At 46.2% G+C, this 25,971-nt stretch overlaps 2 protein-coding genes across 5 annotated transcripts in view; one reads left to right on the plus strand and one right to left on the minus strand.

The window, feature by feature from the left end:
* Positions 1 to 13,210, plus strand: part of Nr3c2 (nuclear receptor subfamily 3 group C member 2) — a 325,266-nt gene extending 312,056 nt beyond the window's left edge. For all 3 annotated transcript variants that reach the window (XM_076864297.2, XM_076864296.2, XM_076864298.2), the window contains exon 9: positions 10,512 to 13,210. In XM_076864297.2, the coding sequence (XP_076720412.2) occupies positions 10,512 to 10,667 (156 nt within the window). In that variant the 3' untranslated portion in view covers positions 10,668 to 13,210. The remainder of the gene's footprint in view (positions 1 to 10,511) is intronic.
* A 6,240-nt stretch (positions 13,211 to 19,450) lies between these two features.
* Positions 19,451 to 25,971, minus strand: part of Arhgap10 (Rho GTPase activating protein 10) — a 286,545-nt gene continuing 280,024 nt past the window's right edge. For both annotated transcript variants that reach the window (XM_076865270.2, XM_076865269.2), the window contains 2 exons: positions 24,537 to 24,628; positions 19,451 to 20,123 (listed from right to left, as the gene is read on the minus strand). In XM_076865270.2, coding sequence (XP_076721385.2) covers positions 20,035 to 20,123; positions 24,537 to 24,628 — 181 coding nt within the window. In that variant the 3' untranslated portion in view covers positions 19,451 to 20,034. The remainder of the gene's footprint in view (positions 20,124 to 24,536; positions 24,629 to 25,971) is intronic.

Here is a 25,971-nt window from a genome sequence, read left to right on the forward strand (position 1 = left end):
AGCGACAGGAACGGGCCCTGAAGTCACAGCCTGGATGTGATGCTGGGCATCACATGGGAAACATGCAGACGCAGCTATGGCTCCCATCATTTGAAGAGTGATATTAAAAAATAATTCCGTACCAAGTGCCCAAGGAACTTGCTAGATAATCTGGAGAATGACCACTGACCATCCTGAGTGGTTTCCTTGGGTGGGGGGATACTGGGGATTGAACTCAGAGCACTCAACCACTGAGCTGCATGCCCAGCCCTATTTTGTATTTTATTTAGAGCCAGGGTCTCACTGAGTTGCTTAGCGCCTCGTTGTTGCTGAGGCTGGCTTTTAACTCACAATCCTCCTGCCTCAGGCTCCCGAGCTGCTGGGGTTACAGGTGTGCGCCATCACACCTGGCCTGGGTGATTTACTTTTAATGGTGCCTTTGGGAGGGTCAGCTTTCCCTAAGCCTGAACTGTCCTGGTGAACTGGACTCTGGCAGTTTCAGCTTCACAGTGGGGATGGTGGCTGGGGTCCAACTAGACACTGTGCTCCTGTAGTGACAAACCAGCTCCTGGGCTGCCCAGCATCACATCCAGGCTGTGACTTCAGGCTGCCCCATCCCTGCTGATTGTCCTGGGCCGTAGCCAATCCTGCACCGAGGGGAGAAGGGATGCCTTCTGGTGAGGACATGTGCCTTGTGCTGGCCTGCATCCTTGGGTCCCACCCCCAGAGGTTGTGGCAAGGACACATTGCTGTGTTCCTAGTGAGTGCATGTGTGCTTGTGCAAGGCTGGCACTCAGGAGACACCACGCAAACATTTAAGGTGACCGATAGCTTCTCTACTGGAACAGAGCACAGAGCTTCCGAGCCAGTGTCCACTCTGACTGGTCAGTGTCTGTGCTGACCCTCTCCTTTGATATGTGATCTCTCATACCTCGACCCCACCTTCTTGAAGTCTGACCACTACAGCTCCTCACTTCACGCGTCTGGCTTTTTCCAGTGGGAATGGCAGTGCCACCTCACCCTGACCATCTGCCATGGGCAGGTATCTGGGTCTTGCCCTTGAGGACCCCTGACTCACTGGCTGTGGCAGGCCAGGATTGGAGTAGGGCCCTGGGAGGCTCTGGGGCTCGGTGAGCACTTGGTGGCCGAACCTACAGCCTGGACTAGATTGACTCATGTTCTCCTCACCCAGTGGCTGGGGACACTTGGCTTCCATTCGCACAGATAACCTCTGACCCCACCAAGCTCAGTCTTGACTCAGAGGTAAGTCCTTCTTTCCGAGGTTTTCAGCCTTGACCTAGGGCAGGGTGAGCCAGGCTGCTGCGGTCCACTGAACAACCAGCCTGTGGACACCTGGGTGCCCCAGATATTAGAGTTAGCTTGTTCCTGAGCGAGTGGTGGTGACACCACTCACACCCACACCCACACTCACATTCTGTGCTTGCAGAGTCAAATGCTCAGCCCATGGCTGCCAGGGAGAACCCCCATGCTGGCTTTGATGCAGGGCCCACATTCCCCAACATGGCCCTGTCATTCTGCAGCTGACCAAGGCATCAACAGAGGCCCTGAGTATCAGCTCATGACTGGGAATGAGCTGCCTCCTGCGTCTGTGGAACAAGGGAGAGGACAGCCAGGGTTAATATGCATGTGGGTGAGCAGTGTCTGGGACACCTGTCCCCAGGCAACCTGTCCGGAAAACAGCTCAGCCCTTACCTCTCCGTGCAGGTCTGTTTTCTCCACGCGATGTGCAGCACTAAGGACACACTTAGGCTGGTGTTACAGGTAGAGACAGAGGCACTGGAAAGGCTGAGGATCTGTCCCCATTAGTTCTGCCCCTGCCTCATCCTGCCTCAAGTTCAAGAACTGACTTACCCTGACTCCCATCACATGGTGAATCAGCAATTGCTGTCACCTGTGTGCAAATATGAGCCCTCGCATGGCCCTGGTCCAGCCAGCCTTCTTGCTTGGATGCCACCGGGTCAGTGGACAGGCCTTCCCACCACTCCTGCACCGAGTGACCTCTCTTCTCAGCACTGGCAACATCTGGCTTTCTGTGTGGATTATTTCCACTCTATAACTAATGAGGTGCCCTGAGACCAGGCCTGTGCTGCACTCCCCAAGGTTCCCCGGCGCCAGGCACAGAGCAGGTCCTCAGGAGTGACGATGGATGAGGAAGAGTTGTGGATTAAGACCTTGGCCCTCCCCAAAGTCCCTATGACCTGAGGACAGGAGGTCTTGATTCATGGATATCAACAAGGCCCAATTTAAGAAATGTGAAAGTCTAGGCCAATAGACAGAGTCATTCTTGTGGTGGTTGATGTTCCCTAGCAATAGTGGTGACAACTTTGCATTAAATTTTTAAATAAAATTTTTATTTTTAATAGACACATTGTAATATTACATATTTATGGAGCACAGATGATGTTTCAATACACATATACAGTATGTAACAATCAGATCAAAGTAATTGGCATATTTATCATCTCAGACATATATCCGAGTTGTCTTGGGAACATTCAAAAGCCTTTCACTAGCTATTTGGAAATATTCAATTAACTGTTCTCCATCGTTGTTATCCTATACTATAGAACATTAGCACAACTTCACCCCTGTACCCATGAACTGTCCTCTATCCATCCCTTCATCCCATATCTTCCGCAGACACTGGTACCCACTGTTCTGTTCTCTACTACTTTGAGATCAAATTTTTAGCCTCCGAATCTAAGTGGTAAATGCAGTATTTGTCTGTGCCTGACTTATTTCACCTAACATGTCTTCTAGTTCCATCCATATTGCTGCAAATGACAGAAATTCATTCTTTTAATGGCTGGATAATATTTCATTGTGGATATGTACATCATTTTCTTTATCCATTCATCTGTCAGTGGACACCTAGGTTGATTCCACATCTTGGCTATTGTGAACAGTGCTGCAATAAATGTGTGAGTATAGATGTCTCTGACATTCTCATTTCCATCCATTTGGACACATTCCTAGTGGTGGGATAGAAGGATCATAAGGCAAATCTATTTCTAGTTTTGAGGCCCCTGCATTCTGTTTTTTTAGAATGTCTACAGTAATTCACATTCCCAGCAACAATGTATGAGTTCCCTTTTCTCCTTAACATCCTTGTTAGCATATTATTTTTTTTGGGGGGGGGGGTTATAATAGCCATTCTAACTGATGTTAGATGGCTTTTTCTATAGTTTTTATTTGTATTTCCCTGGTGGCTAATGACTGAGCATTTTTTCATATATTTTTTGGCCATTTTTCCTTTTCAGTAATATCTATTCAGATCATTTACCCATTTTTAAACAGGATTACTTGTTTTTCTGTGATTACATTTTTTAAAAATTCCTTACGTATTCTAGATATTAACCCCCAAGTGAATAGTTGGAAAATATTTTTTTTTTTTTTTTTACCATTCGGTAGTTTGTCTCTTCACTCTATTTTCTCTGCTGAGCACAAAGTGGCTTCTTGTTTCCTGTGCTCTTGGCAGTCCTATCCAGAAAATCATTGCCTAGTCCAGTGTTGTGAAGTGCCTCCGTTTTCTTCTAGTATATTAGGCGTTTTAGGTCTTATATTCATGACCCATTGACTTGTGCAGGGTGAGAGGGGACAAGTTTCAGTCTTCTACATGTAGATAGTTTTCCAAGGACTGTGCATTGAAGAGACTGTCCTTTCTCCAAAGTGTATTTTTGATGCCTTTGTTGATTTAGTTATACGTGGGATTTATTTCTGGGATCTCTGTGCATCTGTTTTCATGCCTATAGCATGGTGTTTGGGGTTCTATCACTCTTTAGTATGTCTTGAAATCAGATTATCATGAGGCCTCCAGCTCAGTTCTCTTTGCTTAAGAGTGCACTGGTCATTTGGACTATTTTGTGCTTATATATGAATTTCAGGATTTTTTTTTCTAGTTTTGTTCAGAATGCCGCTGGTGATTTAATGGGGTTGGCATTGAATCTGGAGATTGCTTTGGGTAATACGAGCCTTTTAACAATAATTTGTCCAGCCCATGAACATGGATGGTTATTCCATTTTTGTATATGTCTTCTTCAGATTCTTTCAATGTTTTGTAATTTTCATTACACAGCTCTTCCACTTCTTTGGTTAAATGTACCCCTAGGTGTTTTGTGTGTTTTTTTGTAACTACTATGAATGGGAATGTTTTCATAATTTCTTAGCAAAATTGTTGTCGATGTATAGAAAAGCTACTCATTTTTGTATGTTGATTTTGTATCCTATTTATCAGTTCTAATAGTCTTTGGGAGGGTTTTAGGATTTTCTATATAAGGAACCACACCATCTGCAAGCAGTAACAATTTGACTTCCTCTTTCCCTCTACACTATAATGAGTGGTAAGAGTGGACATGCTTTTCTTGTCCCTGATCTTAGAGGAAATTCTGCCAGCCTTTCCCCATTCAGTATGTTGTTGTTGGCTGTGAGTTTGTCACATAGTCTTTATTGTGCTGAGGGACCTAGATTGTTGGAGGGTTTTTATCATGAAGCAGTGCTAAATTTTATCAAGTGCGTTTTCTGCATCTGTTGAGATCATATTCTACTGATATGATGTGTTATATTTGTTGATTGTCATATGTTGAACCATCCTTGCATCCCTGGGATGAAACCAAATAGACTGTGGTGAATGGTCTTTCTTGTGTACTGTTCCATTTGATTTGCTAGCATTGGGTTGAGAAGTTTTGCATCTGTGCTCATCAGGGTTTGGGTGTACAATTTTGATTGTATCCTTGTCTAGTTTCGGTTTCAGGGTAATGCTGACCGCAGAGAAGGAGTTTGTAAGTTTCAATTCCATGGAATAGGTTGAAAATAACTGGCATTAGTTCTTTAAAAGTTTGGTCAGATTCAGCAGTGAAGCCATGTGGTCCTGAGCTCTTCTTTGTTGTACTACTAATTCAATCTCCTTGATATTGTTCTATTTTTATGTCTTCATGGTTCAATTTTGATAAGTCATATTTGTCTAGAAGTGAATTCATTTTTTTTCTAGGTTTTCCAATTTGTTAGTCTACAGTTTTTCCATAAAAAATATAAGATGTGATTTCGATTTTTTAAAATTTGTTAAGACTAGTTTTGTGGACTACTCTCTGGTGCATTCTACAGAAAATTCCATGCACTGATGAAAAGAATATGATTCTGTAGCTATTAGGATATTCTGTAAATACTTATTTAAATTCATTTAATCTACAATATAGTTTAACTCTGATTCTGTTGGTTTTTGTTGGTGGGGGGTAGGGGTCTGTATAAGAATGCCATGCTGAAATCTCCCACTAATATTATACTGGGGTCTACTAATGTTTCATAAAATTGTATGCTCAGACATTAGGCACATTTGGACAATGCACATATTTGTTTGATGGTATCCCAGGAGTCTTGAAATTTTTTTCCCTGAATGGGATATTCTTCCTTTTCACTTAATAGTCTGTTGTTGATGCTTTCAACTATATTTTTTATTTCACAAGATTTCGATTGATTCCTTTATTTTTGTTGTTTGCTGTATGTTTTCATTTTAATTATACATGACAGTAGCACACATGGAGGGTATCTTATTCTAAATTAGGATCCCAGTCTTGTGGTTGTACATGACGTAGAGATTCACTGTGGCATGTTTACATATGTACATAATGGAGTGAATCTGATTTAACTTTCCTATCCCCTCCCTGCCCTTTAATCCCCTTTGTCTAATCCACAGAACTTCTGCTCTTCCCCCTCCCGCCTTGTTTGTGTTAGCATCTGCATATCAGAGAACATTTCACCTTTGGTTTTGGGGGATTGACTTATTTCACTTGATAGTCTCCAGATCCATCCATTTACTGGAAGATGTCATAAAGTCACTATTTTGTTATGGCTGAGAATAGTCCCTTGTGTATATACCACGTTATCTTTATCCATTCATCTGTTGAAGGGCACCTAGGTTGGTTCCGTAGTTTTAGCTGTTATGAATTGAGCTGCTATAAACATTGATGTGCTGCATCGCTGTAGAATGCTGATTTTAAGCCCTTCTGGTATAGACGGAGTAGTGGAATAACTGGGTTAAATGGTGGTTCCATTCCAAGTTTTCTGAGGAATCTCCATACTGCTTTCCATTAAGGTTGTACCAATTTGCAGTCCCACCAGCAATGCCTGAGTGTACTCCTTTTCCCCACATCCTCAGTTAACATTGTTACTTGTATTCTTGATTGTTGCCATTGTGACTGAAGTGAGATGAAATCTCAGTGTAATTTTAATTTGCATTTCTCTAATTGCTAGAAATGTTGAACATTTCTGTGAAGTGTTTGGTCAGTTCCTTTGCCCATTTATTGGTTGGGGTTGTATGATTTTTGAGTTCTTTATATATCCTGGAGATGAAAGCTCAATGAGGTGTAGGTGGCAAAGATTTTTCCCCCCATTCTTTTTCCCTAAAGAATTGTTTCTTTGCTGTGTTTAGTTTGATACCATCCTAGTTTGGGGGGTGGAGGGGTACCAGGGATTGAGTTCAGGAGCACCTGATCACTGAACCACATCCCCGTTTTGTATTTTATTTAGAGACAGGGTCTCACTGAGTTGCTTAGCACCTCAGTATTGCTGAGGCTGGCTTTGAACCAGCTATCTTCCTGCCTCAGCCTCCTGAGCTACTGGGATTACAGGCATGCGCCACTGATCCCAGCTATCATCCCATTTGTTCTTGATTTTTCTTCTTGCGCTTTAGGAGTCTTATTGAGGAAGTCGGTTCCTAAGCCAACATGATGGCGTATTGGGCCTACATCTTCTTCTAGTATGTGCAGGGCTCTGGTGTAATGCCTAGGTCTTTGATCCAATTCATGTTGTTTGGTGCAGGGTGAGAGAAAGGTGTTTAGTTTCATTCTGCTACCTATGGATTTCCAGTTTTCCCAGCACCGTTTTTTGAAGAGACTATCTTTTCTCCAATGTGTGCTTCCGGCACCTTTGCCAAGTATGAGAGAACTGTACTTGTCTCTATGTCTTCATGTCTGTTTTGGTGCTAATTATCATGCTCTTTTTGTTACTATGGCTCCATAGTAAAATTGAAGGCCTGGTATTGTGATGCCTCCTGCCCCACTAAGTATTTGCTTTGGCTCTTCTGGGCCTCTTATTTTTCCAAATAAATTTCATGATTGCTTTTTCTATTTCTATGATGAATGTCATTAAAATTTTAATAGGAATTGCATTAAATCTATATGTGCTTTTGGCAGTATGGTCATTTTGACTGTATTCTGGCTATCCCAAGAACACGGGAGATCTTTCCATATTCTAAGGTCTTTTTCAATTTCTTTCTTTAGTGTTCTATAGTTTTAATTGTAGAGGTCTTTCACCTCTTTTGTTAGATTGATTTTCAGGTATTATTTTTATGAGGCAATTATGAATGGGATAGTTATTCCTAATTTCTCTCATAGCTGATTCATCGTTGGGGTATAGGAACACAATTGATTTATGGGTATTAATTGTACATCCTGCTACTTTGCTGAATTTGTTTGAGTTGTAGAAGTTTTCTGGTATTTTCTTTTTTTTTGGGGGGGGGTCTTCTAAATATAGAATCATGTCATCAGCAAATAGGGGTAGTTTGAGTTCTTCTTTTCCTCTTTGTATTCCTTTCTTTCGTCTGATTGCTCTGGCTAGAGTTTCAAGGACTATGTTGAATAAATAGTCAAAGAGGGCATCCCTATTTTGTTTGTTTTACATGATGTTGGCGGCCTTAGGTTTGACACATGCAGCTTTTACAATATTGAGGTATGTTCCTACTATCCCTAGTTTTTCTAGTGTTTTGAACATGAATGGATATTGTGTTTGGTTCCTTTTCAATATCTTTACTGAATTTCTTATTCATATCCTGCTAATTTATTTTATTCTCTTGGATTTCACTGAGCTTTTTAATAATCACTCTTTTAAATCCACTGTCAGGTATTTCATCTGTATTTCTTTGGAATCTGTTGTTAGGGGTGTTATGTTCTTTTGAAAGTGTCATTACTCCTTTTTTTTTTCCCCCTTCATATTTCTTGTGTTGTTTGCACATCCAGTGGACTAGATAGCTCTGTCACTTTGGCATCCTCCTGAAACCATGTCCTTGGGTGTCAGTTTGTTGTGGAATGTTGGCTTTAATTCCGGCTGTGCACCATAATGTAGACACTCGGTTTTTTTGGTTGTGATTAATGACACAGTACATTCCTGGCACCTTTGGATACCCACTGTCTCTGTGGGTGACACAACAATGGGGACGCTAGCACTTCAAGCAGGTGTGGTATAGTCAGCAGTGGGTGTCGGGTGCTATGCGGCTACCTATACAATGGCAGTGATGGGGGTCTCCTCAGGTACTGTTGCTGCTGTGTGCAGGGTCCTGGAGACTTGTCTTCACTAGTCAGGGGTGAGGCCCAGGGAGCAGCAGTGGTGGGAATCCACAGGACACTGTTTCACTCTCACCCAGACCTGACAGCAGTGTAGAGTAACACCCGGCCTCTGTGACGGCGCCCAGCCAGGACACCACAGCCACAACCTCTTCCCCTGGAGCAGAACCTTGGCCAGGGCTGGGCAAAGCCATCCTCTTCCCAACTGTGGAAGGGCAGGGTGATAGCTAGAGTCGAGGAATAGCTCGAGGGCACCCCAGTTCTCCCTTTTCAGCAGGGCAACAGCAGGAACCCTGGGATGACTCCTTGCTCAGTCAGTAACCGGCACCTGAGCACAGTGGGAAGGACAGCAGGACCCACAGGAGCACCTACCTTTAGTCCCGGCTCTGGCCTGGGCCCATAGGTGCCTGGGCATACTGGGCCAGGCATCCAGTCTTCTGGTTCTTGAGGGCAGCAGCCTCTGTGTCACAACACTGCCCCCTGCAGTGCAGGGCACCTGGCAGGCTGGGGTCACAGTCATGCTGCTGGGCCAGGTTCTCAAAGCAGTGCCCTCTGAGCCAGCGCAGTGGAAGGTCTGTGGGGCTCTCTCACCCCAGACCAATCCAAATTCATATGATGGCTCCTGGCTACGAGATGCTTTCCCAAACCAGGGTTACAGTGCTGATTTCCGGTTACTTGTCTTGCTTTGTTGTGGTGGCACACAAACCAGCCACCTTGCCAATGGGGGGAAAAAGTCCTTTACAGCCATGGAGGGACTCGTTGAACTTGATCCTAAATGCTGCAGTAAGTTTGCAGGATTCTGCAGCTGACTGAGGGGGTATCACACCCCATAGCAGGATATCTGACAGTGGGAGAGCCATACCCAGGGACGTGTAGCTTTGATAGCCACTGGCCTTCCACATACAAAATGTAAGAAACACTTCCCCATTCTACTGGAGGGAGACCCGAGGACCAAGTCCTGTGAAGAAGACCCAGAGCAGGCTTTGCAAACTGTGTCCCAGAGAAATGTCATTTGATGATTAAGGGTGGAGAGGTTTTGCTCCAGCAGTGCTCTTCTTAGCAGCTTGACTAAGTGTTTCCATTTAGTTCCACGCTAGGGGAGGTTCAGAGCCATCAGTACTGTCAGTATCCCCACCTTACAGACAAGGAAACTGAGGCGTGAATGTGGTGTGTCCAGAGGACAGTGGCTGTGCCGTTTCCGAGTGTATTTGCCTCCAGCATTCGATGGGGGCAGGACACTTACTGAATCTAAGGGAAACCACTTTGCAGGAAGAACACAGCCACAAAAAGATGGACCATTTTTTTTTCCCCCTGGATGAGATTTTTCTTGACTTGTATTTAAGGTCTTTACTGTCTTATTCAACCTTGGTAGTTAAAAGTTGAGGGGAAATATAGATGCAGCTTCACGACTGGAGTCATTTTATGACAGGCGATGTTAATATCATCTGCTGTGGACCAAAAATGGGGGTTAGCTTCCCGTTACTGTTGGAAATACATGAAGATAATTGTAAAGAAAAAGGGTTGTTTTGGAGGTTTCAGTCCATGATCAATCAGCTGGTCCCTGGGCTTTAGGGATAGGGTGGGTCTGGTCCCACTTTCTCCTTCAAAAGCAGACCCCCAACTACTTCCCAATAGCACCACCATGGGGGGAGCAAGCCTTAACACACGAGCCTCTGGGGGTTCACTAATCTTAAGTTACAGACTTGGGAGTGGCTTGGGTCCAGGGAAGGTTTAACCAGTTCTTGAATCAGAGCAGAGAAAATGGGGTAGAGGGACAAGCCCCAATGGGATCATTTCAACCTCTGGAAATCAGCCTGAACTTAGAGAGTGGCTAAGGAGCCTCTGCCCTCAAGGCCAGGAGAAGGCAGTGTCAGATCAACACTCCTCTGTGGGCCACCATCCCAATGAAGCATTGTCCTGCTTCTCACCCTCTTGCCATTTCTGGGCCCTAAGCATCCGGAGACTCACCCAGGCGCCACTGCCTCTGATAGTCAGTGCACCAACACGTACCGCTCATTCCACACGAAAGGCACATTAGGCCACAGGTGACAGGAGCACCCCATCACACGACTTGGCTGAGCTGTGGCCTGGTTTCCCAGCTGGCTGCTCTCTGTTCATGGGGGAGGTCCCCACGGGAGGTGGGATGAGGCGCTCCCTCACGCTTCTTGTCTGTTGCAGCTGGTGAGCGACCTGCTGGAATTCTGCTTCTACACCTTCCGCGAGTCCCAGGCCTTGAAAGTGGAGTTCCCCGCCATGCTGGTGGAGATCATCAGCGACCAGCTGCCAAAGGTGGAGTCCGGCAACGCCAAGCCCCTTTACTTTCACAGGAAGTGACGGAGACGTCTTACCAGAAGAACTTTGCCTTAAGTTCCCCCGTGTTATTCCATACCCGCGAAGGACCCACGAGATCATATTTTTAACGTGTGATGGTTGATCCACTCGTTCGGCAGTTTCTCAAGCTTAAACTCATGTCCAGGGGTTGGAGCCGGGAAAGCCATTGGACCTGGGTTTGGCCAGACCTGAGCAGGCTAAAGGACTCTTCCCTCTCCGCTCCCCGATGCTTAGAAACACGTTCCTGTTCCTCTGGATGAAAAGCCATATCTAGTCAATAACTCTGATTTTGATATTTTAACAGATGGAAGTTTTAACTATGCCATGTAGTTTCTGGTATCGTTTGCTTGTTTTAAAAGGGTTCAAGGACTAACGAACTTTTTAAAGCTTACCCTTGGTTTGCACATAAAACATATAGTCAATATGGGGCATTAATATTCTTTTTGTTATTTAAAAAAAACACACAAAAAGAAAAAACATATACAGATTCCTGTTGTGTAATAACAAAACACATGGCGTGGAACAGGCCTGCTCTGGGCGCGTTCTTCTCCATCACCAGATACACACTCTTAGCGTCCATTTATTATTTAACTAGGATGGATAAGATGTTAAAACAAATGCCTTGGTTTCGATTTCTAGTATCTATTGTGTTGGCTTTACAGATAATTTTTTGCAGTCTTTTGCTGTGCTGTACATTACTGTATGTATAAATTGTGAAGGACCTGAAAATAAGGTGTAAGGAACTTTTGTAAATGAGACACATAGAAAAAAAAACAAAAACAAAAAAAACTTTAATGGTGAATAGGATGAATGGGAAAGTATTTTTGAAAGAATTCTATTTTGCTGGAGACTATTTAAGTACTATCTTTGTCTAAACAAGGTAAAAATTTTTTTTTGTAAAGTGAAATGTTATGCATGCATAATGAACCGTTTACAGTGTATTTAAGAAAGGGAAAGCTGTGCCTTTTTAGCTTCATATCTAATTTACCATTTTACAGTCTCTGTTGTAAATAACCTCACTTAAACCTCTTGGGTTGTCTCTAAGCCTTTCTACTTTTTCTGTACTTTTTGTTCTGTTCTTGGTCTCCCGCTTGTGGTGTTGGAGAGACTCGAGCACGTTTTTCTGGTTTCTGCTTCATCCTCCTTCCATCGGGGGACAACACACTGCGGTGTCTGCAGCTCCTTGCAGGTGTCATTTGACAGCACCCATGGGACAGAAGGTCCTGGGAGTGCTTCAGCTTTGCAAAAGCTGCCTCTTTCCCCCTTTTCCACAAGCAGCAGAATCAGCTCTCAGAGGGGGAGACTGGAAACTTGGCTCAGAGAGCACAATCCTCCCATTTCAGAAAATCCAGTTTTCTCCTTTAGGGAGAAAAAAAAAGTCCATGCACTCTACGTCTGTCAAAGATCAGATAGTCACCTCTGATCTTGGAAAGGGTTCTGCACTCCTGCAACTGGTCATGGGAACATGTAGATCGTGGCAGGATGTACTGGGACGAGCTATCTTGGCAAGGGTCATTTCAGAATGGCGTGGAGACCGGGAGATCATTAGAGGGATTTTAGATTTTTTTTTAAAGGTAGGTTTTAAAAATAAATTTTATACATAAACAAACAGTTTTGGAGAAAAACACTACAGATCATATAAGCAAGACAGTGGCACTAAAATTTTTAATTCATTAATCTGTTTGGCACTGATGCAATTTATGGCTTTTCTCTTGCCCCAGATCGAAAACGTAGATCTTTGGGGATATGATATGATTGCACTAAATACTTTGAATAGAGGCCAAATTAATCTTTTAAAAGTGGTAATGATCATCATCAGGTACTCAGTGAAATCATTATTTTCCAAAACCTAAAAGCTGTAGCTCAAGTCCAAGGCCAGGAGAAGGCAGCGTCGGATCAACACTTCTCCAGGGTTCACCATGCAGGCAACATTACCTTGTGTCTTTCCAAAGACACCTGCCTTGTGCAAGGGGAAACCTGTGAAAGCTGCACTCAGAGGGAGGAGTTTTTCTTACATAATTTGCAATTTTAAGAATTTAATTTGTAGGCAGATCTTTAAATAAAGCCAACTTACATGCACAGCAATATGAAAGCCACACTCTGAAGGTGATAAATACATAGCATGCAGACTGGGCGACCCGGGAAAAGAAATGGCTTACAAAAGCAGCTTCAAATTCAGACTTCAAGAATTTGAGCTTAACCAGGTTTGGGATGAAGACGGTCTGCATCAGCTTTTTGTATTAACAAAGTTACTGGCTCTTTGTGTGTCTCCGGGTAACTTTGCTTGATGAAACAGCAAAGCCATATTCTAAATTCACTGTTGAATGCCTGTCCCAGTCCAAATTGTCTGTCTGCTCTTATTTTTGTACCATATTGCTCTTAAAAATCTTGGTTTGGTACAATTCATAATTCACCAAAACTTCTTCATATAATTATAAAAAAACACTAAATTAGTTTAAAATGAAGCAATTTATATCTTTATGCAAAAACATATGTCTGTCTTTGCAAAGGACTGTAAGCAGATTACAATAAATCCTTTACTTTAATCACCTGTTGTTTTGGAAACGGTTCATTTGAATGTCTGTAGGTACACCTGGACGCCGGGCCTTTCCAGATCTTGATTAGAAGCACTTCCACCTAGAGCCAAGATGGAATAACAGGGGTTTTGTCCAACATTAGAAAGAGCCCTATGTTGGCCCATACGTTAATTCTCTTCTGAGACTGGATATCTTCTTATTGCCACTATGTGGTTCAGCTAAAATACCCTGTAACTGTTTAATATCTGCTACCTTGGAGCTGTGCAAACACTATATATTGCATTATCTCATTTATCTTCACAACCACAGAAAAACCTGTTCAAGATGCAGATTATGAGACTCACGTGAGTGGATGCCCCGTCTGTCTTGGAGTGGTCTCATTCTTACCCGGTACCCTGGGCTGAAAAGAGGTCTGCTCCCCGCAGCCACCATACTTCCAGCACTCCTTATGGGCTCCTCAACCTTGATTCCACTCCTTAAAAAAGATCACCAGAAGAGCAGTACTAATTACCAGCTCATTTAAAATGGAAAACAGCTATTTACCACAAGATAAACTCAAGTACATTTTTAATGTGTCCTTTCACTGGAGACTGTCGGAGTAACTTGCTTTCAGAGAGATAACACCACTTGGTAAACAAATTCAACTCTGCTTTAAGGCAGTGGACATAATGCTGGCACATACAGTGTAGCCACTGACCACAGCATAGGAAAAGAGGCACAGAAACATTGTTTATAAAACATCTATAAGTGAAGGCAATTTTATATTTGAAATCTTAAGAAATTGGATTCTACTCAGAGCAGTGCTTTTCCCAAGGATTCCCGAACTTGAACCAAAGCCATGTGGGCCGTGAGCCTGTTGAGTGACCCCCTCCCATGTACACCCTTGGTTAGGGTGGATGGGCTTTCTGAATTACATTGCCTTATTCTTGGATCAAGGTGCCTTTATTTCATACTAGGCATTTCTAAAAGCATTCTCAGGCCCAAAGAACTTAGCTCCGCGTTTAGAAAATATTAGCTAAGAACTGCCTCTGCCCCAGAGGCCGCCAACTACTGTATGTCAGAGCAGAAAAACCATAGTATTCATATATGAGGGGTTTGCTTCTGAATGTTGCATGCCCCCCCCAAATAGAAAACATTGTCCCTTTATATAAAAGTCTGTGCTGACGTACTTGTTGATAAACTGTACATATATACTTTAATTTTAAGCCATTCAATTGGGAGTGCACACTTCTCTTGGAAATACAACTGGCTTCTCAAACAGTGTTGGGTGGGAGAAGATGAAGAGCTGAACTCAACATTCAGCATGGGGCCACCATGAAGCCAAGAAGTTCGGGGCAGAGCAGCAGGCAGTTAGCTACTGCTGCTTAACAAACCACTCCACTAGATAGTTGCCTAAATCACCCACCATTTATTTCTCTTGAGTCTCTGAGTCCACCTGGGGGAAGGGCAGGTTTTCAGATCTCTGCCGGGCTCAGCTGTGTTGGGCTTGTCCATTTATTTATGGTCAGCCCGCTGCTGTCTGGCCTCTGATGGTTTTGCTCCGTGTAGCCTCTCATCCTCCGGCAGGGTTCTAAGACAGATGGTGGCTTTTTGAAGGTTCTGACTGCATCAACTTTACTCTTGATCCACTGGTCAAAAGCGCAAGTTTCAAGGTAAAGCCCATAGTCAGCATGGAGAGCCCCAGGATCCAGGGAAGGATGAAAGATTGGGATCGTTAAATCAACCTACCACTAGCAGTCACTCAGCTACTTTTTGCGGGACATGGGTTGCTAAGACTGGTTTCCAAGGGTCCCCTGGTTTAGATCTGGAGATCTTCCATGCCCTAGGCCAGCCTGACCCAGCTGGGTCAGATCCTGCTCCTCTCATTCCACTGTTGCTAACTCTCCACAAAAGAAATCCAGATACCCACACAAGGCACCACGCTGTCTAGATGCATCTCGTGTGTATTCACTGCACCGAGTTCAAAACTCAGGTCTCTTTTTGAGGAATCATCAAATAATCAGAGGGAACTTCTAACAGAAAGCTTTCCCCAACATGTTCCTCTCACTAGTAGACTAAGATACTTTTAACCAGACATTAAAGCATTGGGAGAATGTGCTGGCTGCCCAAATGGGTTGCAATAAATTACTGCCCAGGCCAGTGGAGGAGAAAGTGATGACACCTGACAAGACATTGGCAGGGCAAGGAGCAGGAAAGCTGAGGACACTCTCCTGGAATAACATCTTCAGAGAGAGAGAGAGAAGGAAGCTGGGTGACTGAAGACTTGAGATACCATTGAAACCATCTGGTCAAAGAAAGAATAGCCAGACTGGCTTTGAGAGACTTGAAAAAAAAAAAAAAAAAAAAAAAAGATGAGGAAATGCCCAATGCTGAAATGAATGGGGAAAAGGACAAGCCCAAGATAATAGACAGAGTACCCTTAGGAAGGAGAGAGAAGTTCAACAATGCAGGGCAAAGAACAAGAGTCACTGGAGAAGCAACACTAGAAGGAAGCAGAGGTATCTGTGTTAACTCTCCATTGCTATGACAAAATACCTGAAGACATCAACAGTTGAAGATGAAAGGTTGTTTTGGCTCATGGTTTCAGTCCACAGTCAGTTGGCCCCATTGCAAGGCAGGACATCATGGCAGGAACATGTTGGAGCACAACTGCTCATGTCCCAGTGGCCAGGAAACAGAGACATGCAAAATTGTCCAGGATCCCAATAACCTAACCTCCTTTCATTAGGCTCTACCTCTTGAACATTCCACTACCAAATACCAGTAGCATGTCAGACTGGGACCCAGCCTTTAGCCTATGGGCCTTTAGGAAACATCCACAGGTCCAAACTATAGCAGTGGCCAAGATACGAGAAAGGAACACAGACTAACCCACCACCACAGGGCCCTTCCGGCCCAACCTCTGCCATCCTTCCTGCCAGGCACTCTTCAAGCACATCATGTTCTCTAATTGTCACAGCACCCCACGACACTGGTGGGACACTCTCCATTTCACAGAAGGAAACTGAAGCATAAAGAGGCTGAGTAGCTTGGCCAAGGCCTCCAGGTACCCAAGAGTGGAAGCAGGATGTCAGAGTAGACTGCTTTAACTCAAGTCCTGTACCGTACCCCTGTGTTAGCCTCCTGGGGCTGTTGGCCCAAAGTGCTACAAACTGGGGCTTAAGCTACAGAAATGCACCTTTTGGCAGCTCTGGAGGCCAGAAGTCTTGAGATGAAGGTGTCAGCAAGGTTGCTTCCTTCCGAGTCTCTAAAGAAAGGAACTATTCCAGTTCTCTGACACAGAGATGGCCATCTGTTCTTTTTTCACCTTATCTTTCTTCTGTGTCTGTCTGTCCTAGTGTCCAAATTTTCTTGTTATAAAAATGCCAGTCATCCCAGATTCAGGCCCAACCCTGCTGTGCTCTGTCTCACTGCTTACCTCTGGATGTCCTATTTCCAAATGAAGTCACATTCAAATGTGGGGGGGCCAGGGCTTCAACATACGAACAGGGTGGGTGCACTGCATAATGGTCATTGTCCTCTGCCGTCCAAGACAATATGGTGCAGCAGGACGGGCGTTTAATTAGCTTACTGACCCCAAGCAAACACTTCACTCCATTTTCTCATCTATAAAAAGGGTGACCTTCTGGCTCTCAGTCACTGTAAGGAGAGAAGGAGTGAAAATCCATGACTGCAAGACCCCCCCCCCCCCCCGCACGGCCATCACTACTGACTCTGAAAACTCTGCTGCTGCTGCTACAAAGGAACGAGGGGGGCTGCTGCTCCCACAGGCTCTTTGACCGTTTTCACCTGGCACCCCCTTCACGTGCAGGGACCCCCAGGAAGGCCCTCTGGGTGATATCAGCAGTGGAAGGCCCTGCAGCCCCCTGCAAACAGGAAACAAAATCTGATGCTTTCTTTTGCCCAAACCACCCTCTTGCCCCTCTGCACACAGGCTGGTCCAAGCAGTAACAACTGGTGCTGCTGGAGCTGAGGGCCTAGGACCCAGGGCCAGAGCCCTGAGCAGGGTGGGGCTCTCACAACAGGCAGGGGCCCCCCTTCCTGCAGAGGTTCAGGGAATCAGCCACACCCATCTAGCAAAACACACTCCGCTCCTCTTCTGGAGAAATGAAGATGATCCACCAGTGTAAGTAAACACCCCGGTCCCCTTACTAAGTATATTTTGGGTCATGCCCAGGGGAAAGCTCTCTGCCCAGTGGCCTTGGCAAGCACAGCCACACTGTGCTCATGGGTCACATTCTCACAGGGAAACACCCTTGGCTCCTCTCTGGCACTACCTTGTTCTCCCCAATCAGCACAGGACAGGTCTGCAGCTCCTAGGGCTGTGGGGGCCTTTACAGCCACACTGCCCTGAAGACCTGTCACACTGGCATCCTATGCAACAGAGGGTCCTCACAAAAGGATGCAAGTCACAGTCACACAGTCATGAAAAGGGACCAGAAGTCCCCATGAGCCAAGCTCGTACTCCACACTGGACACACTACTTCTGTTTGGGCATTTCACCTCCAAAGGTCACAGGAAGACCAAAGTCAGTGGTAGCTGGTGGCTTCCTTACCCAGTGGTGGTAAAGTGCTTCAGAGGTGTACCCAGCTGTGAACAATGGAAATCTTTCCAGAACAAGCAAATAAATCAAGTCCTCTGCAGCACCATGTGCATCCCCCAAGGGCTGCACCGACCAGGGATGATGCCAGGAGTCCCTCCCAGAGCTGAGGTCACTGCACCTGCCTGCAGGTGTGCTCCTCCTACAGCGGCTTTGGCAAAGCAGTACACACCAGGAACCTCCTCATGGGAGTCTAGTTTCCCTTCTATACTCCTAAGCCACAGCAGGGGCAGGAAACGGCAGCCCTAAGGTTCTCCACCTCACCTCCAGGCACAGCTGGCCCAGGCACAGGCCTCAGGGCAGCTGCTGGAGGATGGTCCTGGGGCCCTCAGCAGTCTCAGTACTTTCCAGAAGGCCTGTGATTTTGTATTTTAAATTCCAGTGCGTTGAAATTGTCCTTACTTTTACTTACAACATAGGTGCTTTTCAACAAGCACATTTTGCCCCATGTACATATGATTTCTATGTTAGTTGACTTGCTGTTACTGTAACAAAATACCTGAGAGAATCAATTATAAGAAGAAAGGACTTACTTAGCCTCACAGTTTTAGAGGTTTCAATCCATGACCAACTGACCCCGTTGCTTTGGGCGTGTAGTGAGGCAGCACATATGGCAGGGATGTGGGGCAGAGCAAGCTCTTCACCTCATGGCCAGGATACAAAATAGAAGAGACTGGGGTCCCACAATCCCCCTCAAGCACACTCCGTCAATGACCTAAAACCTCCCCCTAGCCACCCACCACAGGTTCTACCGCGTTCCAATAGAACCCACAGGCTGGGGACCAAACCTCTGACACAGGCCTTTGGAGAACATTCCAGGTCCAATCTACAGCAACTCCAAACTCGATGCCCTTTACATGGTCCAAGTGAGGCGACTTCGAAGCTGTTAACCAGGGAAACGGCAAGCTCTTGAGTCACTTTATCTGAGGAAGAGGCAACAGATACATCCTTCTTTTGATAAATTCTTCAGAAATCTTCCCAGGCCCAGAATCTCCCATGAGGAAGAGACAAGTCGCCCCTACCCCCACCCCCCAACCGCCAGCAGCCTCTGGCCCAGGACTGGCTTCAGAATCCTGAGGCCATGAAAACCGAGCTCCATGCTCCCCGAGAGCCTAAGGCTGAGCCTGTGCCCAGAACTGGAAGCAGAGGGGAATGAGGCAGCATTGCAAGGTCAGGGCCAAGGCTACTCCGGAAATGGTCTGGTCTTCCTTGAAGCCCAGCTTAATCCTGATGGACACAACAATGCTGAGGCCCGGAGGACGGGGAGCAGGTCGGGTGGCGTGGGAGAGACTTACCCAGCATGGATGCAGCTGATGGGCCAACTTCCCCTCCTCCTGCCAGCCTCTGGGGAAAAGTCCTGTGCAGATGCTGGAGGGGGCCCCTCAGATTTCACACATCAGAGCAGACCCCTTCCCCACCCATGGCCCCCAGGAATGTGCCCTGCTACGAACAGTCAAGGATCCCATCAAACTGACTGACTTGATTCTACAAGTCAGTTTGCGCTGGCATCGGAGGGAGGCGATTTTTTCATCCAGTATCATGAATCCTTACAGAGGGCATGTAACTGCAGGACCTCTTCCCCACATTAGGCCAGACCAGTCAAATAGTAAATTACATTTTATTTCATTTACAGAGAGAAGTTGGGGCCAAAAGGTGACATTGTACAAACAGCACACAGGTGAGGAGCACCAGGAAAAGCCGGTTATAAATATGCCCATGTGCCCGGTGGAGGTGGAGTGAGCGCAGAGGCCCAGCGTGGTGGTCCAGGAAGGAGCTGGCTCCCAGAGAGGGTCTCCCTGCTCCTGTCTAGGTCGAGACAATGCACCGCAGCAGCCCCCTCCCCACCATGGCCACCAGGGCCCAGCACACACTCCACAGGCCCAGCACAGTAGGAAGGAGAGTTCCCTTTAAGATCTCAGCAGCAGGAGGAGAGATCCTTCCTGGGTCTGGTGGCGTGTTCCTAGAGGGGGCGGCCGGGGGGCACACAGCAGCCCTCCCTCTCGTTCCGTGGGCTGGATAATTAAAAATCCCAGTCAGGAGGCTGGCCAAATGAGTTGTCCCGTTCATCCCGATTTCTTCTGATCCACAAATCTACACAGTCCCGTGCAGTGAGTTCTGGAACCTTCCCTGGCCCTGGAGTGCCGATGGTGATCTGCAATTCCCAGTGAGGATGCGGGTGTCGCTCCCAGCAGGTGCTCAGGTGCGGGGCAGTGGGGCCCTCCAGGGCCAGGAGCTACAGCAGCTTGACGTAATTCTGTGGAATCAGCCCCCTCTTGCCATCCAGAGTCCCTTCCAGCCAGCCAGGTTCCCTTGAAGCTTGTACTAAAAAGGAAGAGAAAGCACTTACCAACGTGCTGTGTTTGCTGTGTCTCACAGACTCGACCAGGGAGGGGTCCATGGAGAATGGGGCCCCCTTCCAGAATATCTAGTCACAGATCTCCACAAGGGTTCCAGACGGGCTCGGCCATCCTGGACGGCCATCACAATCTACCGCACCTACCTTCGGATAATAGGTCTAACTGGACCCCCAGCCCCTTCCAACCACCGTGTGAAAGCTCCTCGGGGAACTTCCTACCTTACAGGGTGCAGCATAGCGTTCCCCTGCTTAATGTTAAAGCCAGGCTTCTTACGGGTCTGCTGCACAGGGTCTCGCCCCCCTTCTCCAGCAGCCCCTCACATTCTACCGGCCCATCATGCATGCCAACCGATTGTCCAGAGAAATCCCAACTCAGACTCCAGGTCTTTGCCTGCACAGTGTCTTCTTCCCAGAATGCCCTTCCCCCACTTCGTCACCAGGTGATCCTCTCTTTAGAGACCTGGGTGGCTCCTCCACTGTGGAGTCCACCTCCAGCCTTCTCAGCATTTACATGCCTTGCACGCATTGTCCAGGTACTGGTCTAACTTCCATGCTGGATGGGGAGGTCCAGAGAGCAGGCCTGGGCCTTACACATCTGGGCACAGTGCGTGACACACTGCAAGTGTCCATAAATACCCATGATGGACACATAAGGGAATGACCACAGGCTGGACAGCAAAGGGCACAGGGTCAAGGCCCTCATCAGCAGAGTTTGGAAATCAAATACTGAGACATTTCTAGCCCCCAGCTATGACCCCCAACCATGGCCAGGAGCAGGAGAGGCATCATGGGCCTACAGAGGGGATTGGCTCACCTCAAAGACCAACTCAGGAGCCAGCTCTGAAATGAGCTTCTGATCCCAACACGAGAACCATGTTATATCAAAAACCAAGTGCCTCACACACAAGCACAACACACAATTGCAGACAACCTCCTCTTTCCTTGTTATTTATTTGAATGCTGATTGCAACTCAGCAAACTGAATTTACGGTTCGCTAATATGTAACAACTTCCAACTTGGAAGACCTGATAAAATTCTAGGGTCCTTTGCAGTGAAGTAGCCATTCAATCCCCCTCCCTTGGTGTGTTCCAGCTGTCTGCATTAAACTGGCCTTGTTTTTTCCTTACATTCACCATACCTATGGCTTCAAGGCCTGTATGATACATAAAGGCCTCCTGAATGCTCTTCTCCCCCTGCCCAAGCCTGGACAGCACCTCGGGAGTCCGCTTCAGCATTCCCTCCTGCTGGGACATCACCAGGGCTCCAGACCAGATCAGAGACCCCAGCCATTCACCCTCCACATTCAGCGCATGAAAGAGCTGTGAACCCCTCCTACTTCAGGCCACAACACAAGAGCATACAATGTATACACAACACAGCATGAGAATTCACAAGTACAGCACTAGCACAGTGTCAGACACATAATCGTTTGTATAAAAAAAAAAAATATGAATCAACACATGACAGAGATGTGCTCTCAAGGTGATGTGGAACCTTCCTCTTGACCTGGATGACCTTCACCCTAACACTGTTTCTCAAAGGCTTCTCACCAAACGCTCAAGCTGGCCAAGCCACCAGGGTGCAGTCACCATCAAGGAAAAGGACTTGGATCCTACGCAGAAGCATTGTCAGAGATGTGACCACGTGGCCCCAGAGTGGAAAGGGGCTCAGGGCTTCAGTGAGAGGCCTGGAGGAAACCGCAGACCAGCACGTGATGGCGAGTACCACTGGGGAATGGCTAACCCCCAGGAGTTGATACAAACCAACCTGCGGGTGCGTGTTTCTCCTCCTGAGTGCGCATGTCACACACATGCCCAGAAACTAGGCTCTGATAAAGGACAAGCTGGACGGAAGGGAAAGGCGATTCCCACAACGTGGGGAAAGAGGTGCTTGAATGGAAACCAGGGGCAGCTGGGAACTCCGCCCCAGGACAGGCCAGATACCAGTGCACATCCTCACTCACTTCTTCCCAGCCTTCACCTCCCTAGAAGGTAAAAACCAGTAGCCAGCAAATCTAGCCAGAGCTGGACACCACCACTCCAGGCACCAAATCTGAGGGAGACAGAACTTGGCTGAGAACGTGGCCATACCCACGGCACTTCGCTGTGTGCTCAGTGGGGCATCCTGGTCAGCAACACGTCCCTCAAACGTCTGTATCACCCAAAGCCCCACCTTCTAGGAACCCAAATGCTCTCCTGATGTAACAGCCATCAGGAAGACATCCGCGGAGACCAGATGAAGAATTTGATGCACAGAAAATTAAGGAAACTGTCCAGGGTCACAGAGAACGAGCAAAAACGGAGGGCTGATCTTAGACAAAACAGCTGCAGTTTATAATGTACTTTTTCCCTTCAAAAACATGCTGAGGGGCTTGGGGTTGTGGCTCAGTGGTAGAGCGCCTGCCTCACATGTGTGAGGCTCTGGGTTCAATCCTCACCACCACATAAAAATAAACAAAATTAAAGTATTTAAAAAAGACATGCTGAGAATCCGGTATGTATGTGTGCGTTTATGTTTGCATAGACACAGAGTCTTCTTTTAGGAAGTTTTGCAAGTCACTGAGGACCTTCAGAGCTAGAGAATCCAAACCTCCTAATCTGTCAGCCTCTCCACTTCCCTGTGTGCTAGCAGACCTGAATCTGGTTTAGTCACGAGACCCTCATTTACACGGCTTTGGCCCCAGAGGGTATGTCTTATGCCCAGGGAGAATCTCACTGGTCTAAGTCACTCCTGGTGATAGGTTTAAAGTGAACATTTGACACAGTTCTGACTACTGAGATGTGAGGGAAGGTAAAGTAGGAAGAAAATTCTGGAAAAGTTTTCTCATTCTTTAAAAATAAAAAACATAAGAATGAAACACTCTCGTCAGCTAGAATTGAGAGGGCCACAACGCCTAGAACTGCGGCAGCCATCTTGCTTCTACCAGGAAAACCAGTCCAAGGCCCACATCCACAAGTTAACAACATTTTAGTGGAGAGTTGGAAATACTTTGGTCTTTGAGGACTTCTTCCCGAATATGAATTAATCAACCCTGAAGCACCCCGCTTCCAGACTACGATCCTAAAAGCTAATCCATTTGTATGACTGATTAGTCAGTTGCATCGATTATTTTTACTTGCAGCCTAAGGCATCGTTGTAAGACACACCTTCAGCCAAGGAAACTATCACAAACAGTACTGTACAAGGGATTTCAGAGAACCCTAACTGGATCCAAACACGTAAAGCAAAAATACTTCACCATTTCTTGAATGGGTGAATTTCAATACTATCATCTCAGCTTTCCCATCTGCCATCTACTATGCCAATGTGTGACAGGCCTAGAACAGGGCATCTGTGTGGCCACTCTCTCCTGGCAAAACTTTATGCATGCATGGTAGGGTGATGAGAAATGATCTTGCTTCTAACCCAAGAACAAAATTTTTCCACAAAGTATTATATTAGGGTGTCGGTGTTCTGATGCCATCAGAGTCTCTGGCTCTCAGGAGCACGTACAAACACATATAGAAATCTATTCTAAATGAGGCAACATCCTTTCTAAAAAAATAATTGCCAGCAAATGCTGCATTACTGACGACACACCACCATAGGCACTGCGTGGATATATTGCAGAGTCTCCAAACATGCTGGCTAATCAGCCCTTCCATTCCAAACATCCAAGGTTCGCCTAGCTTCCCCTGAATTCTTCTGGGGAGCTCCACCCACACACAACATCACTGTTTCCACAGCAACCAATGAGTTTCATAATGAGCGGGACTAGAGAGGGTAGAAATCAGGAGCCAGGGGAAAAAAATACACTGAACCATAAGAGAAATTTCTAAAATATTAAACCAAGTATAGCTGCAAAATGCTTGTGTGAAAATATTAAACCCTCAAAAAGCTACACCCTTGTTCCAACATGCAAAGCCAATACCCATATCTAGAGATTCACATACTGTTCAAGTTGGCAAAAACGTGAAGCGCGAGATGGTGAGGGGATTATAAATCAAAATGCTCTGCACATGAGACTCCTTTCTGAGAGCACAGATTTGGTAAACCTGAAGCATTTGGGAGGCTTGGTTAGGGAGACCCAGAAAACAAAGGAAGCAAATCAGAAGTATTAACTCCAGGTGGCACTAGCTTCTTTCCATGAGGACCAAGGACCTCAAGGAAGATCCCCACAAGGTAAAAGGACTGTGGAATAATCAAGACGAGAGCAGAAATGGGATCCAAGACCAGGCACAGGGTGCTCAGGGCCTGGGAGCCAAAGGGGTCAGCTCTCTCCTGTCCAAATCATCAAAAGATCACCACAATATACACAGAATGTACACAACTGTGAACTCGGTGTGGAGGTATCCTGGGGTAACAGAACACATCTTACCATGAACATGCTAATACTTACCATCCTCAAAAATTGCTCCTATTTCAAAAGACAGTTCGGAGCTGTGTTCTGCTTCGCAAGGGTACACTGCACGGGCCTTCCGACTGAGAACGCTGCAGAAGGGACAGAAAAAGACTCAATGAAAATGTGGAAAACCCGTGGGGAGAGGGGCCTCCCAGTTCCCGGACCCCATTTCCCAAATCTTAATTATATGTCACCAGTAGGGTGGCTCCTTCTGAAAAAGAAGGGTTCAGGGCTCAGAACATGAGGCAAAGCCACCGCACTTGATTTTTAAGTAAATGTCAGGTTTCCGATGCAAACCTTTCCTGCGGATGCTCTCTGGGAAGCTGTCACTGACGCACCTCACCTAACTCTTCCCCTGCCTGGTGGGATGCTGTTTCCTATTGCCAAGACCACACAGCATGGTGGTTCCTGAGCACTTCAGCTGTGCATTAGGAGCATGTGGAGCCAGAGGCCAGCAGCAGAGGGAAATGGAATACACGTGCGTGTGCACACACACACATACACACAAAGTGGGGTCACAGTGAGCCACTGACCCCGTGTGTGTGTGTGTGTGTGTGTGTGTGTTTGTATGTGGACTACACTGGAAGGAGCTTGTCCTTCCAACTTGGGTCATCTTTATTTCGACCCCTTTCTCCAGAAAGGCACACCAGGCTAGTTTTTCACCCCTCCTCTGAATATCCTCTGTGCCCTTATGGAAAAGGATGGACACCAGACAGCCAGTTCCAAACTCATGCAGAAGAAAATGCCCCACCTCGCTGGAGCAGGGAAAGCCACTAATGCCAAGATACCCAGGCAGGCAGGTATGCTGAAGGCCAGCTCTACTAAATGGCATGTAAATTAATTTTTCTAGGGTCCAGTTTGCTCTCCTTTAAAACAAATAATGTGTTTTATATTCATGTACAAGAAGTTCTTCCAAATAAATGATTTCATAAATGCACAACCAGCACCAAAAAGTCAGTAGGTTCGAGAAGGTTGCATAGAAGGCAAATTCCTCTGAAGAACGTACCACTGGCCCTGTGTATCCAAGAGTTCCCAACTGCATTTTCAACCAACCATGGATCAAATATCTTACTTAAACAAACTGCATCTGTACTGAATACGTACACACAATTTTCTTGTCACTATGGGTTTACAACTATTTACATAACATTTTTACTGTATTAGCTATGGCATGAGTATACAGGAGGACATGTGTAGTTTATATGCCAAAACTGCATAATTGCATATAAGGAACTTGAGCCACTGGTTCAGTTTGGTATGTTCAGAGCATCCTGGAACCAGGACTCCCCAGAGGATACTGAGAGGACTATACTTGGTATTGAACTGAGGCACAGCCTGATACAGAGTCATAAGCATTGTTCTTAAAGTTCAGGATGCTGGGGCGGCGGGGGGGCTTGGACAAGCTGCTTTATAATTGGAGCACACAGGTCCA

This window comes from Callospermophilus lateralis, chromosome 8 (assembly GCF_048772815.1).
Source record: "Callospermophilus lateralis isolate mCalLat2 chromosome 8, mCalLat2.hap1, whole genome shotgun sequence".
Lineage (NCBI taxonomy): Eukaryota > Metazoa > Chordata > Mammalia > Rodentia > Sciuridae > Callospermophilus > Callospermophilus lateralis.